Below are 21,140 nucleotides of genomic sequence, written 5' to 3'. Positions count from 1 at the left end.
TCAAAAACTATGTGTAGACTACTTCTGTGGTTTTTTTCCCCCCACTCTCCCTCTTCTGCAGCCACCAACAGAAACAAAAATGTAACCTGTAGCCAGTGGCTGGGACCAGTGCAAAGGCAAATGAATCGAATGCCAAGACAGACAACACCAAAAAAAAGTTCACGTGGAAATTGAAAAGCTTAAGAGCTGTATTGCCATGAGAACTGACAATTTTATTTAAGTTAAAAAAAAACCACCCGTACAATATTTACATTTTAAACTTCTGAGGCAGTTGGACCACAGGTGAAGCCTTTGCCAGCTTGTGTGTGATTACAGGTACATATCAAACAACCTGAGTCCAAGTTTGTTGAACCTGAGATGTGATGCTCCACACGCCTTAGAGATATCAAGTATTCTTTCCTGATCCAAGGTTGATGCCTTCTTTCTTTTCATAGCAAGATATTATAAAGCTAAACACTTTTCCTCAAGCATATCCAGGTTGTATTCCCTGAAAGAATTGGCTTTGTACCTACCCCTACCCTTTTCTTTACAGTTTGATTTTATTTTCCAAGCAAGCATGGCTTGATGGCTATTGATACACCAGCCTTCCTTGGCCAAACAGCCCTAATCCCTTTAGGGTTCCCCTCTTTGTTGCCAGCTCCTCTTTAAGATAGACCTGACTTGTTTCTTCCCCCCCTCCTTGGTGATCTGTGCTGATCAACCACGAATTCTATGGCCAGAGGCCTTCCAGTGAACAGTTAACATTGAGCATGGCTCAGCAGCAGCACCCTGAGCTGAGGGGAAGAGAATAACTGATGCAAAATGCTACAGATGACTAGAAAAAAGAAAAATAATACTGAGAGGGCAGGCTCTGTGCCCACAGCATTTCCTCTGGAGGCACAACCCAGAGTCTGCACAAAGTCAGCTACTGCTAAGGACAGAAAAGAAAAGGCTATTGTAAAATGAGAGAGGATAAAAAAAACACACTACTCCTTACAGGCACTGGCAGAGCTGGCACGCAGCTCACGCTACTGACATCGCTGTGCTAGTCTACAAAAGCCTATCTATGAAGCTCTGCCTGCCCTTCACAGCTGTACCTCAGAAGTTCAGAGCAGAGAGAGGGATTTGCAAGGAAAGTAAGAAGTCTTCAGGAATTCAGGCTGTCCGCAGGGCAGGATGGGCTCTCACTCACGCAGCTGTGGACAGGAGACAGAACAGCACCAACATTAACAGCAGCAGCCCAGCAGCCAGCCCCTTCCTCCTCCACACCTCTGCTAGCACCCTGCAGCTCTGTTCCCATGTCTAGGGCAGAGGGAGAGCTGACTGAGCCCTGGGAGAGGGACACAGAGCAGCCCCCACTGCCAGCTCCATCCCCCTCCTTGTGCCACTATCCCTGCATCCCCACTCACCCCCCCACACAGCCCTGTGGCGGCCCTCCCCGTGCTGCTGCCCATCCCAACAGCAGTGACACCACATCTCATTCCTAGCAAGTGCCCAGGCTCTGCCTGTGTCTCCTCACTCCTCCTCAGTCACTGGAGCTCCCTGTTTCACTGCCCACTAGTCTCCTACACTGCAGCTCCAAGCAAGAACAAGACTGAGCTGCCATTTCCCCCCTGAACATGCCTCACTATTCCTCTGCTGATGCTGTCTGTTTTCAGGGGTAATTCCCCTTCCAGTTCTGCCAAGCTCTGGGGAGCCCAGGAAGATAAGAGCAGAGATTTCAGGCTCAAGACATTTGGAAAATAGAGCCACTAGAGCTCAGGTCAGCTTTCCTTCCCTGAGGTCACAATTAACCTGAGACTTACTGGCACAGCTCCCCAAACTGACTGCAGAGAACAATCACAGCTCTTCCTCTGCCCCGCAGAATAAATGCGCTTTACTCACTGGCTGTGGTGAGAATGGGGCAAGCAGAAGCTGTGACACATTGCCCTCAAGCCTCCCACCCTCAGCACAGCAGAGCCCTCAGAGCTCTGCAGGGACTCATCTGGGAGCCAAGGCCACCCTTCTGGGAACAAGCTGCCCCACGGCCAGCTGAGGCTGCCGTGGAGCTGCAGGTCAGCGCTCACCATTCTGACAATGTAGTTGTGAAGCTGCTGGCTGATGTAGTTCACAGTGGTGCTGAAGACACGATGCAGAAGGGAGGGCATTGTATTGGCAATTTTTTTAGTTAAGACCATTGCTAGCACCAATGTGACCTTCTCCTGTTCCATGTCCAAGGGGATGGCTCGGGCAAGCCCTTCCACAGCCTCTGACATGCGACGAGTTATCTCCTGTATGGAAGAAGAGAAAGATCTCAGTGCCACAGCTGTGGGAGAGAGAGAGAGGACTCCTGCACAGGCTGCCAGAACCATGCTGGCAACTGATGTGCTCATTCCAACACTCCACAGGATGCTGCTCCCTTCCTGCTCAGTGCACTCCATGGACCATCTCTGCACTCAGCTGCTCACCCAAGACAAAAGAGAGAGGGAGATGACAGATGTAACACTGGAAAATTTAGATAGCACCTTACCCCCTGAGGGTGCAACAGCCCCACCTCTTCCCCAGAATCTGCACCTAGCCCAAGTCCTGAAGTGTCACAGGAGTCCTGGGGATCCCAGGAAAGGGCAACCCACCTTAAACATGAGGAAGATCAGGGCTACTAGCTTTGGTGAGGACAGCAAGAAAGTCAAGGGAGCTTCACAGAAAAGCCTTCACGTAGGAAGGAGCTGAGAAAGTGTCCAAGCATGAAAGAAACACTGCCTTGCTCCCAAGGTCACTGGAAGATCAGTGTCTCTCTTGCACACACTAAGCTGCATCATTAACAAAAAAACCAAGGTGCACATGGACAGAAGTTAGGTTTGTCTCAGCCTTAAGGAAGGCTGAAAGGTTAGGCAATAAATTTCAAGGCCTGAAGCTTGGAGAATACAACAGCAGGTGGAGGGAAAGGTCAGACTTTGCTGGAATCAGTCTGTGCAGTTGATTTTTCAAAGATAAGCTAATGGCAGAGCAAAATGAGGAAAAAATGCCTCTGAAAAATCAGTTCTCATCCACAACCAGCTCAATTTCAGCATATGCAGAAAAGAGATGAGCCCAAGGAACCCAATTTACAGGGCAGCAGCTGCCACAGGATACAGCATCACCTCTAACAAGTGCTTGAGGGTGAGTGGTTGGGCAGAATTTTAAGATGGTAATAGTTAAATCAGCAAACTAGCAAAGACATGGAGGTTGCAAGCTTGCTGCTTCAGGGTCACAGCAAGAAGGGCACATGACATTTCAAAAGGGAGCTGCTAGTCAGGTTGCTTTTCACTCACCTCTGCAGACAGATTCTCATTCAGAAAGTGCTGCACTAGATCATTTACTACTCTTGCTCTGATTTTGTTATCAAACTGGTCTCCAATCTGGGCGAGCTGAGCAGCAATGATCCGGATAACCGCTTCGTTTACCTCGGGGTCAGACACTGCCAACATACACAGCACGATTTAGTTCACAGGCTGTAGTCGGACCAGGTTTGATGCAGGTAAGCTGACCCATAGCATTTTGCCCATCTCCTTCCCACTCCACATCAGTGTTTTCATGACAGTTATACATCCTACAACTCCCTGAGACAGGTAGATGTTGCACTTAGGGAAACGGTCTAGTGGCTGATAGGGCTGGGACAAAGGTTGGACTCCATCTTTCCAGCTGAAACAATTCTATGACCCTAAGGTTGCTCAGAGCCCTGTCCAACCTGACCTTGAACGTTTCCAGGGATGGGGTATCTACCACCCCTCTGGGCAAATTGTTCCAGTGTTCCACACCCTTTTCATAAAAGAATTCCTCGTATCTAGTCTGAATCTATCCTCCTTTAGTTTAAACCCATTATCCCTTGTCCCATCTCCTTTTGGCAAAGCTTCCCATTGTCACTTGGGGCACAAGACATATGCAGATTGGCATGAGAGAGGGCTCACTGTAGCAGCTCCCCCTCATCCTGCTCAGGCTGAGGTCAATGTGCCAGCTAACACATCCTGGGCAAGGGGCAATAAGCAGGAACAGTACCAGAAATTAGCTGAGGAACAGTTTCCACCACACTGATAGAGCAGAAAGAGATTCACCCAGCACCACAACAAGAGTTGTTCCAAAATCCCAGCCCAAGTACTGGTACTGCCTGAGGAGCAATGGGAGGCCTGACTTGACTGCTTAATATCATCCTCCTTGAGGATGGAAACCATTAGTACCAGCTTTGTGGCCCTTGTCTCATGTGCTGCAGACAAAATGCTCTGGAAATCCATGGGGATATGAAGACCTGAGCACTAGCTGTCTCATTTGAAGCATTAAGCTCCCAACCAACACCACCACCAGAGAAAACATTACTGCTCTGAAACAGACCAGCAGGAAGGATGGGAAAAGGGAAAAGACAACTACCATCTTCAGAGAGGGATGGAGGAAGGAGGAAGCACTCACTTGGCTCACCGTTCTGCAAGTGACCACTCCGATTGCCATCCGTCTGAAGTTCCATCTCCTCATCATAGCACAGTTCCACAATCCTCTGGCTTTGCAGGGAATGCAGCTGCTCTTTGAACTTACAGTCAGAGGATACCTCCAGGAAGGTGTAGAGCAGCATGTGCTCCACCTGGACAGATCCATTGATCTTAAACATAAGAAAGTCAGTGTTAAACCCATGCCTAGAAGTCCCCCTCTAAAGGTCTACATGTGTGCTGTTCTTCCAACCCTTAACACATTTCTCCAGCCTCCTTTGGACATATTAATAGTATTAATAGCCAGAGAGTACACAAGATTTCAGCCAATACATACAAATTTCTGGATGGAGTGTAGCCACATAGAACTGTCTGAAGGTGAATGGGATACGGTTGTGTTCTTACAAACCAGTGGTAGAAGAGTCTGCTCACCCCTGCCTCACATTTCCAGCTGTGGCAGAAACTGTGACCAGAGCCCCTCTTATGAAATAGGTGTATACTCAGCACAAACCACCCAATTTCCCCCATCCTGGTTCTAGCTGGGATAGAGTTAATTTTCTTCCTAGTGGCTGCTGCAGAGTTGAATTTTGGATTTGTGCTGGAAAGAGCCTGGGTAACAGGGGTTGTTTGGTTGTTGAGCAGGGCTTGCACAGCATCAAGGCCTTTCCTGCTTCTCACCCTGTCCTGCTGGAGGGGCACCAGAAGCTGGGAGGGAGCATGGCCAGGGTAGCTGGCCTAAACTAGCCAAGACTATTCCATACCATAGAATGTCATGTGCAGTGTATAAACTGGGAGGAATTGGTTCAGAGAGGTGGATTGCTGCTGGGGCATCAGACAGCAGGTGGCGAGCAACTGCATTGGGCAGCACTTGGGTTTTTTTTCCCCCCCTCCTTGGGTTTTCTTTCTCCCTTTTATATTATTTTCATTACTATTATTATCATTGTTACTATATTTTATAGTTAGTGAACTGTTCTTATCTCAACCTCCAAGTTTTCCTTTTTCCCCCTACCATTCCCCTCCCCATCCCACCTGCAGCAGGTGGGGAGTGAAGCAGCAGCTGCCTGGGCTTAAACCATGACACTACTATTCAGACACCTAAGTTTGGAAGGGTTTTACCCCTGTATTTGAGAATCAGGCACAACAAAGCCAGAAGCTCTCCATTTAAATGTAATCAGAGCACAGCAGTAATAAGGTGGGAAATAGAGATAACAGCACACGCCTGTAAAAAAAACCCCAAGGTTCATATTTCTTCTCCCTCTCCAAAATGGTCTTGATTCATTCCATAATAAACCTGTCCAGGTCCCTGTAGAGAGTCCAACAGCTGCCCAGAAGAACAGTGACAGCAAGATGGCAGGTAACTGGTGTCTGCTGTCATCTACACTGGCACATTCAGCCCCAGTAAAGAGGCTCACACTGCTTTCATGGTCAGGTAGTACAGAATGTCTGCATTAGTGAGGCTGAGAAAGTCCACGGGGCAGGTAGGTCTATGGGAGCAACAGGTCCCACTGGAACAGGGGGCCTCATAACAAACTACCACTTCTGTAGAAAACCAGGAGACTGTCCAATAATTTTAGTTAAGCAGCTGAGTGAGCAGGATGTTGCCTAAGCACAGAAATAAAGCAAGAAAGAAAATCCTTACTCTGACACGCAGTCTGCTATGAGATAAGAAAATGCTTAGGTTTATTTGTAACTAGGGAGAGGAATTGGGGCTAAAGTTGAATGGTCTGTCTCATCAACTGCAAAGAGTAATCAATAAGAAACCAGGATGAACCTGACAACTGAAAGGGGAGTTTCAGGTACTTTTTGGGGAGTGGAACCTTGCAAGTCCACCTGTATCCACACAGCCTTATGAGTAATATCATGCAGGACCCATATTGCCTAGGCAAAACCAGGACAAGTGAATAAAAAGTAATAAAGGATGGGTTGTTTACTTGGAGAAGAGACTGAGCAAAGAAAGCAAGCAACAGAAGCAACAACAAGGGAGAGGCCAGAAACAGAATGATAAGTGAGGTACGTGATCAAAGATCAACAGAAGGCACATCTCCCATGATCTGCATGTGAATGTTTACAGACAGTAGTGAAGCTCACCTAATGAGCCAAGTTCAGTGGGACACCAGGGGTGATTCCCTCAAACAACCCACTGGACAAGTCACCAGGTTTATGTGAGTAGTCACCAGGCTTGTGGAAGGGCAGAGCAAGGGGAGTTAAAACTGTACCCTAACACTAGGTGGGGGGGGGGCTGAGGCATTTCAACAGCAGTTTGATGCAGGCTAACAAGATTTAAGTGTGATACACAGAAGCTTTGTAGTTGTGTTTAGTACAGCATAGAATGTAATCAAATTAACCCAGACTTCTGTGATCTATTTACTAATTTTAGTAGTTTGTAGCTTAAACAGTAAGTGTTGCAGTCTCTTTAAACAGCTACATCTCCAGCCTGCAGTTTAAAGGGTGAGTGTCACACTGCGAGGTAACAAGGAAGCAGCTTGCAAATTAAGTGGTTCCATCCCTTTTTTGTCTGTATTCATGATGGAGTAGAACAGGGTCAGGGCCCCTGCAGGAACTCTGGGGAAGATAAGGACACAATCCAGCATTTCTTGAGACTCAGTCCCTTTGAGGTATCTCAAAACAAGTGCACAAGAGTAGCAGTGGTCACTGCGAACCACTGATTTCCATCACGTTTGAAACTAACCTGTTCCATGATGGATTCAGAGACAGAATGGTTCTTGTCACCCTCTGCTTCAGACCAGAAGTCCTTGCCCTGTAATAGGGTGAGAAAGAAAAGGGTGAAATGAAAAAATACCCATAAATCCACATCTTGCAGCATTGCTCCCTGGGCTGGCCACAGCTTTTTCGAAAGGACCTTTCCAGCAACACAGCTCCAGCTGCCTGGAGTAGGCTGCCCATCACACACCAGCTGTCACAACTAATAGCCTGAGAAACCACAAGTGTTCCAGCACAAGTGCCCTGTGCACCTGAATGAGGGCTGTGAAACTCTCTCCTGCCACAGACACATGGAGGGCAGCAGAGCAACATGTCCTATGAACACAGCTTTAAGCCAAGAAGTGGGTACTGAGGAAGGGAGGGACAACTGTTCCTAGTGCCAGAGGCTGGCATGGAAAGCAGTGTTACCCCAGAGGAGTTCCTCAGTACCTGAAGGTTAGTTCAAGTGCCATCAAAGGCCTCTGGTTACATGAGCACAGCTCTGCTAAGCCTCCAGAGAGACCTACTAGGAGGAAGGGAGAAAACAGGAGGCAGATCACAAGCTCCTCTGCCCCCACGGTGCATGCTCAGAGGTGACAGTCCTCAGCCCATCGTGTGGCTGGGCAGTGCCAAGGGCAGAGGTGGGCAGGGAGGGCAGAAAGTGGCCTCCCTCATCCACAAAGTGAGGGTGTGCTGGTGGAAGACAGCAAAGAAGTGAAAGCAAAAATTAATTCAAACTCCGAAGGAAACTACAGTAATAATTTCAAGAGACCATGAATTTCCCAGTTTTTCAAAGGCTCTTAGAAATCCCCAAGAGCAAAACAATCTCAAATATGTCTAAAACACACAACAGTTCACAGCCAGTCTCTTAACCATGAGGGGTTTTTTATTTAGTCATTAGACTAACATCTTCCTAAAACACGGGCTTAGCCTTTGCTGCTTTGCATTTTCCCGTTCCTTTCAAATCCCTACTGCTGCTACTATTCACCCCTAGAGTGTGCTGGCTGGGGACAGTGCAGTGCAATCTGTCCTCTTCTCTGGGACCTGACAGGGCTCTGAAACAGGTCAGAGTGACCTTCTCCTGAGCTTGACTTTGCTTGAGGAAAGACAGACTTCAATTCAGGTTGGAGAACTTGAGACAGAACCCCTGAGATTAAAAGGAGAGCAGAGGTTTAGCATTAAGTCTGTGTCTTTGCAGACCTTGACTTTGTTCAAACTCCTCAAGAGCAATGCACAGCAGCAACATTTCTGTAGGCCAGGCAAGGCCTCAACTTGCACTTATTTGGTTTTATATATGATATTTATTTTCAATGCAAACTAATTCAGCCCAAAGCACAGGTGTACAGGTTACAACTAGTAAACAGTGGATATCCTCTGTTACTAACTCCTGCCGAGTTAAACATCACCACATAGAACCATGATGGCTTAAAGACTACAGGAAGCCTGAAGTGGTGCTGAGCCTCGGCTGCCCACATTTGCCTCAAACAGGCTGCCCAGATGGGTTGTGGAGTCTCCTCCTCTGAAGACATTCAAAACCCACCTGGACAAGCTCCTGTGTGACCTACCCTAGGTGGTCCTGCTCTGATAGGGAGATTGGACTAGATGATCTTTTGAGGTCCCTTCCAACCCTTAACATTCTGTGAAACCCACATTCATCAACCTTCTTGTGCTCTACTGGCATTGCCATCCACATCCAGCTCTGGCTCACGCCAAAAGCTTCATGTGGGCCCAACAGCAGTAACACAGAAGCACAGAGTGGTAGGCGTTGGAAGGGACCTGTAAAGATAAGAAGCCCAACTCCCCTGCTAAAGCAGGGTCACACCTTGATCAGGTCACACAGCAACATGTCCAGGCAGGTTTTGAAGCTTTCAGAGAAGGAGACTCCACACTGTCCGTGGGCAGCTTGTGCCAGGGCTCCCCTTACCCTCACAGGAAAGAAGTTTCTCCTCATGTTTAAGCACCATCCTTGAAGGCACAAGCCACTACCCGACCCACCGTTCACCCCGTGCTGTGCGGAGCAGCAGGCGGCCTCCCACAGGGCTGGGCTGCCCAGCAGCTGCCACACAAGCCACCACAGCTGCGAGCTGCACGCGAGCGGCTACACAGGCTGCTGAAACCCACTGAGTAGCACCAAAGAAACTTCTCATTTGCAAAAAGCTTTACAGTGAAACCACTTCCACCCAAAACCAGCCAAACTGTGCTAGGATGACCTACTTCTCATTTACAAGAATTCCAGTAAGCTGCTGGCAGGCGAGTCAGTGGCAGTGAGGTGGTGATGAAGCACAGTACATAGAACACCAAGACTTAACAGAACATTAAAATTGTGTCAAATATTTACTGTTATATTATTAAAATTCTCAAGACAGACCTAGTAATTAAGGACCAACAAAGTCAGTCTTAGAGTAAGAGGATGGAATAGAAATTAGGAGTCAAGACACTTCCTAAGGGGGTTTGCCACCTTCCACATCTTTCCAAGGAAAGCTCAGAATTAAAGAGTGGTAGGGATTGGAAGGGACCTCTAGACATCATCCAGTCCAACCCCCTGATAAAACAGGTTCACCTTGGTCAAGGTCACACAGGAACATGTCCAGGCAGGTTTGGAAACCTCCAGAGAAGGAGACTCCACACCCTCCCTGGGCAGCCTGTGCCAGGGCTCCCTCACAGGAAAGGAGTTTATCCTCACATTCAAGTGGAACTTCCTTTGTTCCAGCTTGTGCCTGTTACCCCTTGTCCTGTCACTGAGCACAACAGGAAAAAAAAGCTAGCCTCTAGAACGTGTTTTTTAAACCCAGATTCCCTATATTTTTAGGTCACACTATTTCACAATGCAGGGAAACTCATTTGATTCAGTCCAAATGCTCATGAAAGAAGCAACCAAAAAGAAATGCACCACTCCCTGCTTTAAAAGAAGAGGCATGGAGCAGTCTAGTACAGGAAGAGAGGCAGGCTGCTCCATTCCCAAAGCACAAAATATAAAACAAACAAAAGGATCCAGATGCATTCTGGGCATGCCCATACAGCTAGGCCTGGAAAGGCAGGGCAGAGCCAGCTTGGCACAAGCTCTCTGTTATCCACTCCAGCTTATGACAGTGATTAGAAGCTGTAAGAGGAACTTGAACTGTCTGCCTGTGCATGTTTCTCACATGAGTTCCTGGAAATGCACTGGCAAGGTGTCTGGCTATATAGCCCTAGAGACCCATTAATAACACTGCATTGTGATAGCACTCATGCTTTTCAGAGAGTTAGAACCTTACATGCTGGTTATGGTGGTGAAGTCCTCCCCAGGTGCTGGGTGCCAGGTGCCCTGCACAGGTAAGACACCTGGACAAGAGCCTCAACGCAGGCAGAAAGGAGGCTGAGCAGCCTCTGCCCTGCCATTGGACCTGCTGCACCCAGAAGTATGCAGAAGGAAAGAGACCAATGCATGGGGGTTCTTCCCTTCCCCTCAGGGGATCATCACAGCTCTATGTCAAGTCAGATACTCCTCAGGGCACATCCACAGAAACAGACATTTTAAAAACCCCATCCATCAGTTACAAATTGCAAGTTTGTCTGCTTCTGCACATGAGCAGAGATAAAACCAAAGGAACAAAGAAAAAACCCATCATACTCCAAAGTACTTATATGGTAAAAAACCAGACACAAGGAGGCTTGAAGGTGGTAATTTCATGCACTGAATTCCCTGTATCAAAGAATCACCACCCAGGCAGTTCAGGTCCCTGAGGGCTTCCAGCCCTTAGCTAATAAAGTTCTGCTTGGGTGGTCAAAACCACACACCTGAGAACAGGAAAAAGGATTTCTCTCACCACAAAACGGCTCCCTACTACACAGGGGCAATTATAGTGAGGTTCTGTCAACCAGCAATTCTGGGAACCTCAGGTTTTAGATAATTACTTCTAAGTAAGGCAAGGAACCCAGGTTCCTCCTGAGAAGTCAAATTCCCTAATGGAATACAAAAAACACTTGCACTCTCAAACAACAAACACCAAATAGTCAAATGCAATCATGCTGATGCCACCTGAAGCTTTCAAACATTAAGACTTTGGAATCCTGGCAGTTTCAGAGTAAAGTCTCTTCCTAGGGGATGAAAAATGTTACCCTTATATTGGATGAAAAGAATCTTTAATTGAAGAATGAGAAAATTTGGAGGCAGAGGCTACAGACACCATCTGCATTCATTGTCAGAGTAAAACCACACCATTTGCTGAGCCTGCTTTGGAGCTGCAGAAAGCCTTAGAATTCATTTTACAGAACCATTTTTTGAAAATTGAAATACCAATTAATTTTAATACATTATTGATTTTCACACTTCAGTGCACTTAGGCAAGTGAGCTTCATGCATTAACAGCTGCCTCTGAGAAAACACTAGATGCCTTGAAGTGTTCATCAGGTAAGACTACATCCAGTTTTTTCTATCAGTTCTTTAGAGGGAAAAAAATCTGGAAAGGGTATTTTAAACACAAGTTTAGGACCTTGAAATCATCTCTAAAGAGTCAGCGTGGGGGATGTCTGTTCCAACTCAACATCATGTTGGGATGCAGGAGTGGAGAGGCATATGTTAATTAAACATAATCACAGTCAGAGAAGCAAATCCATCAGCCACTTGTCAGGTACAGAACTGACCTCATTCCACCCCCACACGTGCTAGTTTTCACAAGACAGAGTTTTGTGGATGCTTCCTCCAAGGCAAGTCTCCAAGGCTTCCATATCTGAAGAGTTGGGATTGCCTTACAAGGAACTCCCCAGAGCAGTGGTTCCCAAGTCCAGCCCACAACAAAGGATGGCAACACTAGAAGCAACAGCAGGCAGGGCCAGAATCCCCTCTTTGACTCCAGGCTTTAAGGAGAGATAGCACTAGAAGTTTGCAGGGCAGAAGAGAGAGACAAGACCTGCAAGACAGTTTGCCCCCCTTGTTTCCCTTCCACACCAGCATGTCCTCCCACCTCTTGCAGTTCTGGGAGAGGTATACCAAGGGAAAATACTCATCTGCTGTAAAGGCTCTTAGCCCACAGCCCTTGCTGGCTGTGTCATGCCATCTCAAGGAAAGAGGCTATAGCTGCTCCAGAGAGACCAAAGTAGGTCTTCCCTGCCATACTGTTGCCATGTACTATGTATTTCAATAGCAAACACTGCAGGCACACACTTTACCTTCCCAGGTGGACAAACTACACATAGAAATGGTAAAACTGTACAGCTGCAAAGCACACAAGGTTTCACCTGCCCTAAAGACCAGTGTGAGGTTCTACCTCCAGGCACCAAGCACATCAGCAGCAGCTAGAATCAGCTAGTTAGCTGTTAGGGGGAACACTCAATAGCTCTCAAAGCTGCCATAAACAGGAGCAGGTCCCAGAATCCCTACAGCTACAGTGCTATGCCATCCTACAAATCAGCTCTTCTCCCTTCTTCATACTTTTATGTCTTCAAGACCCCTCAGAAAAGAATCCAGCTCATGAGCAGTGCCCCCGCTTACCATTGCTTTCATAGAACCACAGAATCATTTAAGTCAGATCCTTCACCACTCCTCACAGCTCAGCCCGAGTTACTCTTTTTAGCTGCATCAGACACTATCTGGTTATGAAAACAGGCTCTTTTCCAGCAGCCAAGTCACAGGACTGACTCCTTTAACAACTTGTCTGCAAACCAAGACACAGTTCCATATACACACCTGGACAGACACACCATCATCAATCAATGGACCTGTTGTTCGAGTATTCAAGATACTTATCTCTGTCTCACATTTGAGTTAAAAGTGAATTAAAGTCTTCAAAGCAGAAACTGCAATAAAGCATCAATCATTGACAGGGAAAAAAAAATTCCAGCCTGTGCACTGTTTTCTCTGCCTGGCAGCTGAGAGATAAGAACTTATTTTTGGCAACAGGATGACATCATTGTTGGAAGAGGTGAAACACAGCCTATTCGTTCCTTCTAGACTTGCTGACTTGTACCTGTCTTGTATGCAAGCATTTTGCTGTCGAGCTACAGAGGTCTTTGCAGAACAAGGCATCATCTCAAAGGAGAGCAAACCGAGGCACTTAATAGAATCTTATATTTTAAACCAACATAAACACCCAATTTCACCATCTTCCTGAAAACTTGCCACAGGCACAACTGCTTTACATAACCACCCAGTACTGGAAAGCCAGGAAGAGAAACAGCATTGCAGGACTTATGAATTTCCTATTTGAGGTTGTTCTGTGCACATACACATGCCACTGCAAAACCAGAAGGGATGGTTTGGTAAACACCTGATTAATAGCAAAGCTACTAGACTGGAATTTCTCAGGACTTTCCCCACCAGAGGGCACAGAGCCTCCAAACTACAGGCATTTTCTGTGCATTTGCCTCCAAGGGAGGCTATGACATCAACAGCTTCCTTTGAGGTGGCAGAACTGACAAGCCACACACAGAACTTTGAGATGCCAGCAGGTGTGTGAACCAGTATAGGACAGACCCCATACCCCAGCCACTTGGGATTTATTTGCTAGGCTCCTTCAGAGGACATCCTGCCTTGTCAAGAATCACAAGACTGCTTCAATCCACCCCTCCCTGCTACTCTCAAGTACTGCTGATTGCTTGAGGCTGTCAGCTTTCCCTGCTCTTCCTTTCAGATTTAGATTACATCATCCTTTAAGATGAGAATAATGCCACTGCTCATCACTCCAGCAAGGACAAAGAGAAAAAGCAGCAGTTTGCTCATAACACCTTTGATGCAAAAATACATTGAAACCCGCTGAATACTTCCCACTCCTAACAGTCTGGGTGTATATTTATCTGAAACTCCAAATGGAACACAAAGACCAAACACTGATGGATGATTTTCTAACCAGATCCTTAGCTGGGGCATCTCTACCTTGGCACCCTTAAGCTGCTTTAGTACAGCAGGAACATCTCAGCCAGGACAGTAAGCACTCTCAGCTGGGCATTTTGACTTAAGAACACATTGCACAGTTTGTTTGATGGGGCTTTCTTCTTTTTGAAAGAAAAAGATTATTAGAGACAATTCTAAAAAGGTTTAAACTGGTCTTTTAGAGATTTATTTCTGCTCCCCAAGGTCTGCTGCCGTTTCACATTACTCTTCATGACAAATTGAGCAGCAGCAATCTTACTGTTATCAGAGCAGCACTTTGACCTCTTAAGAGGAAAACATCCACATTCCTTATCAACCTTTGTTTTCATTTGACTCCAAATGCTCTGTTGCCCAGTCCCTACACAGCACATCAACGAGTAAGAAAGAACATTGCCATATTGCTAATTAAAACCAAACGTAGGCAGGAACTTTTGATTTCTGTGGTTTCTCTATCAGAACAGTGATGAAGGCAGCATGAGGACACTCCTCAGAACTCTTCAGAATGCCAGCCTACAGACACAGCTGGGCTGAAACTGAGTCAGCTGAAAGCCTGCAGCTGAAACTGCCCCAAAGCTTGGAGCTGAGACTTGGATTCAGCTAACTAGCGCTGAACCCAAAGGGAGTTAGCACATCTCGATACTGTGAGCATGGCCACACCTAAGAGGAAGGGTGAAGACTCAAACCTCCACTGCCACAGTGCAGGTGTTTTTTTTGGATCTGGGATTGAGCTTAGTTTTTCCCCTCCAGTGTTAAGCAAAGTAACACCAGTTGGGAAAGCCTGCCCCGAGTTTCACCTCCTCATCAGCATTATGAAATGCTTTTAACCTTTCCTAAGTACCTGGGCAGGAAGAAGCAGAGCAAACCCTGCTGAAAAGGCACTATCTCCCTCACAAGACAAGGCTTTATGTTCACAAAACCACCTGTATCACCCCAGCAGCTGCAACATGACTCTTCAATAATGTCACAGGTCATATTAAAGCTGTTGCAGGGTTTCGGCCCCAACAAGCTGTTCTTACTGTTTGCCTCTTGGAAGTGACTGGAAAACAGGAAAGACTGAGGAATCACAGTTCCAGTCTTTTGCTATTACAAAGGAAGGACAAACAGACTGAGAGCAGGGAGCTCCTCAGTAATGTTGACAAGTGATGAACACTGGAACAGATTCCAGTCATCACTGGTGAAGTGCCAGTGTCAAGTCAGAGAAATGCAAGATTTGCTTCCAGGATTTAGAAGATGCTGCTGCTGGGGCATCAGCACCCAACACTTGCAGTCTGGCATCATTTTACAGCTGAGCAGCAACAAAGCCCTCAGTCCCTGAAGCAGAGGACAGTCTCTTACCACTTGGCAACAGTGCCTTGACAGATTCAGATGCTGCTTGGATAGGCTCTGGCAAGAAATGCCAACCAAAAGACCACAGAAAGGGGACTGGATACAATAACTGTCGTGCCACCTAGAGGACAACACCACCCTCCTTGTTTTAGTTCTAACACACATACTACAGCTGAAGGAACACTCTGGGTTCCTTCAGGCTATGTGACCAGCCAAGAATTCCTCTTCCAGACACCCAAGTATCACCAAGGAATATCTGCACTGCTTTCTGAAAAACACCCAGAAGCTACAAAATGTTCACAGTGCAAATGTTTAAACACAGGATCAGCATGGATCATTTGCAAATACATGTCAAAAGAACAGTTCAGCATAAGAGAGCCTGGTCAAGCTCCCTGCTTCAATAAAACACTATGATGATGCAACAGCCAGGATGGCACTCACAGAACTACAAAGCAACAGCTCACTGCACAGGACAACTGACTTAAGAGGATTTTTACAGCTGGTACTCCCCAGAATGATTTTAGTAGTGCCTATTCACCTTAGACTTGGAACACTCACTATAAAGAAAAGACTTAAGCATTTAGGAAGAAGTGGTACAAAGACATCTCCACATCTGCTCTGAAAGCATACACAACCCTGTCTCAATATCTGACAGCTTCTCCAAAACATGAAAGTGAATTTTAAGTGGGTTTCCTTCCTCCTAAACACCAAGTGTACCATAGTTATAAACATCTCTCACATTCCTTACTTCTGTGAAGCAGCTACATAATGGTACAGGCAGCCAATGAGGTGATGCCCAGAAGGAAAGTCTGATACTGGTTCTTGGATCACAATGAACACATTGACCCTTAGGAGAATTCTCTCCCACATGACATTACAACCCCCTACTCCCATCATGACAATTAAGCTGATGAAGTCAGTGAAAAACAAAAAATCAAAGTCATCTTGAAGGAATCTCTTAAGATAGGAGCTCAGACATCCTCAAAAACCTCAAGGAGGAAGCTGTGCATCAAATCAGGGTGCAAAAAAAAACCCAACGCTATGATAACTGAAAACAGCATTCATGGCACTGATCAAAGCCTTTTGACAGCACTGCCTCATAAACACTGTGAGCATGAAAGAAGGCACCTTCTCTTTTAAACACCTCTAACACAACACCACATAGATAAGAAATCATTCTCTTTCAAAGAAACAACAGGAACCAAGTGAAAACTGACAGCAAAACTACAGAATGGTTGTCTCCAGAAGCATTACTTTCCTACTGCCCAGGCAGGCCTCTGCAGCTCCAGGAGATACCTCAGTACAAACTGCATCAATCTGCCACTCAACACTGCTCCAAGGCCCTTTAGCTATAGGTCTAAAAGCAAAGTGAAGAAGTGTCCACATGACCCTGCATTAAATAAACTATTTCACTTTCAGTTTTTTGGCTTAGGAAGAAACACAGATGAATTCCAGTTGAATTCCACAGTTGAATTCCAGAAAATGAACATAAAACCAAAACAAAGCAGTTAGGTGATCTAAGTGCATTTGTTTTGTTACACTGTTAGATTAACACCTGTATAACAGTTAACACCAAACTACCAGGAATTACCTGACCAAGGGAAATATTCTCTCCTTTAAAGAAGATGAAAGAAATAGCCCAATATGTTAAGAGAACCTGGGCATTATCCATTCATCATAAACCACAGCAAGTGCATACTAGAAGCTGACCAAAGTACTGTCAGGAAATACAGCATGCTTGTAGACACTCACACAAAAATTCAGCATCCGTGTATGCAACAGTTGCCCACACAGCCCTAATCCCCTGCTCATACCTTCAGTCAAGCTGAATAAAAACTCAGATTTTAAAGGAAAGACCAAAATACTGAGGTAGAAGTAGTTTAAAGACACAATATCTCTGTCCTCTCTTGTGAGAAAGAGCAGCATTCGGAGGACGTACTGAGGTGTATGGCCCTTTCCTCATGTTCACCATCAAGGACAGCCCAACCAAAGCCCACCATGACCAGGAAGCACCCTGTCACCTCCATGCAGTGCCATATTGATGCAAAGAGATAGGAAAGCCAGTAGTAACTTCTGCTCTTGACCCAGTCTAAGTGTCCAAGGCAGATCTAACAAGGCTCTAAGGCACAGGGCTGATGAAGACTATGGGACTGAGATTCTTAGAGCAAAGAAGGATGCAAATGAGACACCGTCACACCATTATGCTCTACACTTGAGCAATTGCCTCAGAAATCATGCAGGAAGCAATGCATGTCATCTCATACAGGCATAAGAAGGTGTCTAACTTGCATCACTGGCAGCTACAGAATCCTGTTCACTTCCCAAGTTCAGTCAAGGTAACAGCAGGATGTCAGGACATGACTTGCTACAGACACCTGGTACAGATCAAGGCAATCACAGAGACTTGACTGATCACTTTCAAAGCTACAGGATGAGACTGGGTGCTCTCCATGACTCCTAACATTTCTGTTTACCACTCCTTTCCACAGCATGCCAAGACAAAACCAGAGGAAGGTGCTTTACAAAGAAATATCACATTGCCTGGTAAGCTCTGGTATTTCACTAGTTGGAGAACCGCTAACTACAGGACATGAAATCTGCTCACATGCACTCAATTCCCTTCAGCAGAAAAAAAACATACACCAGGCCAATTTCCCTACCCCCTACTGTTTATTAGTTCATACCCAGGGGCCACAGAAGCTGCTTTATCATGGAGCCAACACCTCATAGCTGCTCCTCCACCGTTACCACCAGTCTTTGCAATGAGCATAGAAACCTGTTGACAGTTGTCACGTCCCTACTCCCCCATTTGATGAGACACAAGGGAAGTGATAACTTCCAAGCAGCAGGCCACTCCAGGAAGGTCTGCAAAGGTGGCAGTTGCTAGATTTACATGCCTGCCTGCTTCCAGATTAAACAGTTTCATTCTATTACAGAAGAAAATGAAAATATCTGCTTGATATGTCAGCTCTTCAGACTCCTGCTGAGCACAGATGACTCTCGTCATCCTGTTGTTACACAGGAAAAAACACAATACAGGGAAACAACATGGCATAACTAAGCTAAGGTGAGGGTGCTCAGTGAATACACACACCCTAATTATATATCCCAGCTTTTACTGTTCCATGAGCTAACAGAAATAAAAAGCCACACTGAGTACCTTTACAAGGCCCTCACATTACCCAACAGTGTAGTGTCCTACTGCTTGCTACAAGTGCTGATGGATACTGGTACACCATATTCCCAAGAGGGGAGGCTCTAGATTTGCACAGGCAGCACTAGTGAAATACAGCAGGTGGTTCTGCTGACAGTACAGAGTCAGAAACTGTGGGGAAACTCCTGGTCTCAGCTGGCCTCACCTGGTTGTAAGAAACTGGGAGGGCAGGAACCCAACAAAACCATCTAGCCAAAAATCAGTCTTACTTTTTCATCCTAAATTCAGCAGATGTCACCAGATGCAAACAAGAGGGAGCAGCTAAATAAGAAGTGGAGATTGTCACACCAACCTTTCTTAGTACAGAGCAGCCTCGTCTAGTTGCAATCAGATGTTACACACTGCAGATGCACAGGGGAAGTTTTTTGCCTTGGCTTGTCCCTAAACCCTGCAAGTCAGTCACTTGTATGACTGATGAGACCTAGAAGATAGGAAAATAGGAAGAACTGTGTTGCAGGAATTCAACTAAATAAAGTACTAGAACCCTTATTTCTAGACAATGTGTTTTTGCCCAATAGTGACAGGACAGAGGAGATCACAAAGAGTAAGTGCTGCAAAGCTTTACTCTGAAGACTGAGTAGCCTTAAAACTCATTATGTAAACAAGTTGCTAAGGAGAGAAAAAAAACAATGCACAAAACCCCCACCATTTTTAATGCATTCCTTTGAAAATATTGTATCTTCCACAGGCAGGTGAAAACAGTTTCATTCTGATTGGTCTTCTTTGATACTGTTTGCCACTACTCAGTCTTACCCACAAGAGGACTTTTGCAAAAAGTCCTTTACAAAAAAAAAACAAACCCAAACCAAAAACCTTAAAAATAATTTCCTGTTGGGGAAGCACCTTTTTCTTTCCTCCACCAAACATTTTAACCATTTCAAAATTATAACAAGTATCCTACAACAAGATTTTTTGGCCCAGATACCCCAAGAAACATCAGTAAGATTTTCCAGCTTCTCCTCAAATAAGCATGGAATTTCTGGACTAAACAACTCTGAGGCCCTGTAATTTCATTTTTTTTTTAGTTAAGTTCACAAAATATTGTGCTTTAAAAGAAGAATATTCCTCTCCTCCAAAACCCACTAGTTTAAGAGTCACTGTCACTCCAGAGATCACCATCACCTAACACATACTTTAGACAAACACCTTTCTAAGGAACGTGACCTGGTCACTGCATTCCCTCGAGTTCCCTCCCACTTCGAAAACACCACCCAGCCTTCAGACAGTCGCCCTGAACGTTGTAGTTGGGTCACAGCAAACAGGCGGATAAAGACTTGCTCTCCACCCTCAACAGGTGGCCCCAGACTCCGACAGCTCTGCGGGAGGTGAAGCGACTAGAGAAGAGCACACACTGACTTGACTCATCTGTAGCAATCACTACGTTTTCCTACAAATTACGACACTATTATCAGAAACCTTTCCTTGCCTACTTTGTTCTTGTAGCTGCCACTCCCACACCCCTCCTCCCTTGCTGGAGAGCCGAGGCGAGCAGCGGGTCCCTCTGGAATTGCGGCCACAGGATTAACTCCTTATTCTCCCCTACCCAGCAAGTTTACTCTCTCCCCTCCACCAGCAAATGTTCCTTCAGTCTAAAAACACTCACCAGAGACCGAAGGCGAGATGCTAGACTTTACCCAGTAGGAAAAGGCAAGAAGGCTTTTTACGCTGTATGAGTTAACACCTAAGCGGAAGGGAAGGCGCTCTGCAACAGCGAGAGAAGGGGACAAAGAGGGGCTCGATGACGTCAGAGGAAAGCAGAACAGAGTATGCGGCAGGGCAGAGCCGAGCGGAGGCTCCATCCCGTGCCTGGCGAGAGCAGCGCAGACGGGCGGGAGAGCTGAGCCCGCACCGAGGCACGGCGACCGCGGCCTCAGCGCGCGGGAAACAAGGCGACACGCGAACCGCATCCTTGAAGCGCGAGCTCGGATTCAGCGAGGGGAGAAGAAACGGAGGAACTGCAGGAAGACGGAGTTTTCCCCCATCAATAAGAGCGAACAGTCGCCGCACGCAGCCCTCCGCAGGGTCACGGGCCGGTCACTGCCGCTGGCAGACTAAACCGCTCAGGCCCTGGGGCTCACCGAGGCCCTGCCGCCGTGCCCGACACGGCCCAGGCCCAGCTACCGCCGGCACACCTGCGCGGGGCGGGGACCGCACGGCAGCCGTGCCTCTGGGGGACCGGGGTGAGCCCAGACCGCCGCGATGCTCATGCCGCTGGCTTCCCGCTCTGCCCTTCCCCAAGCCCGGGCGGGCGGGCTGGCAGCAGCAGCAGCGGCGGCTCTCACAGCCCCTTCACCCCACGCAAGCGACGGGAAGAGACAGACGCGGTTGCAAACAGCAGCGATGACCATCCCTTCCGGAGCGCCCGGCTCCCGGCGAGCCGCAGCCGGTACTCACCGTGGCGGGAGCGCTCTCAGCGGCACGGTGAGCCGGGCGGCGCGCTGCAGCTCCCGCTCCCGCCGCGCGTCCTCTATTTGAGCGAGGCCAAGCCCCGCCTCTCCCCCCCCCCCCCCCCCCCCCCGCGCCCCGCTCGGCCAGGCGGGCGGGAAAGCGCAGCACGCGCAGCCCAGCGGCCGAGCCGCCCGAGGGGGAGGGAAGGGGGGCGGGGCACGGCGCAGGGTGATCCGCTCCCCTCCCCGCGCCT

The 21,140-nt window shown here is 47.2% G+C and overlaps 1 protein-coding gene across 2 annotated transcripts; it reads right to left on the bottom strand.

Annotated features, from left to right (window-relative positions):
- Positions 1 to 166: 166 nt before the first annotated feature.
- On the bottom strand, positions 167 to 20,969 carry BID (BH3 interacting domain death agonist). Of its 2 annotated transcripts, none has more exons than XM_061988869.1 (7): positions 20,894 to 20,969; positions 18,792 to 18,920; positions 7,102 to 7,170; positions 4,399 to 4,585; positions 3,270 to 3,415; positions 2,046 to 2,249; positions 167 to 1,175 (listed from the first exon to the last, which is right to left on the bottom strand). In XM_061988869.1, exons 3-7 carry the CDS (start codon positions 7,108 to 7,110, stop codon positions 1,164 to 1,166), a joined length of 558 nt encoding a protein of 185 aa, XP_061844853.1. In that variant the 5' UTR covers positions 7,111 to 7,170; positions 18,792 to 18,920; positions 20,894 to 20,969; the 3' UTR covers positions 167 to 1,163. The 2 variants fall into 2 exon arrangements, with proteins under 2 accessions (XP_061844853.1, XP_061844854.1); XM_061988870.1 differs by having other exon boundaries at positions 4,408 to 4,585.
- Between the last annotated feature and the right edge of the window lie 171 nt (positions 20,970 to 21,140).

Source organism: Colius striatus, chromosome 1 (genome assembly GCF_028858725.1).
Source record: "Colius striatus isolate bColStr4 chromosome 1, bColStr4.1.hap1, whole genome shotgun sequence".
NCBI lineage: Eukaryota > Metazoa > Chordata > Aves > Coliiformes > Coliidae > Colius > Colius striatus.
This window is presented reverse-complemented; position numbering and strand designations above follow the sequence as displayed.

Coding starts and splice junctions, on each gene's coding strand:
- BID (XM_061988869.1), bottom strand. Junction 3,416..4,398: donor CTTGCAGAACGGTGAGCCAA/GTGAGTGCTTCC, acceptor GTATGTTGGCAG/TGTCTGACCCCGAGGTAAAC. Junction 2,250..3,269: donor ATGAGAATCTGTCTGCAGAG/GTGAGTGAAAAG, acceptor TCTTCCATACAG/GAGATAACTCGTCGCATGTC.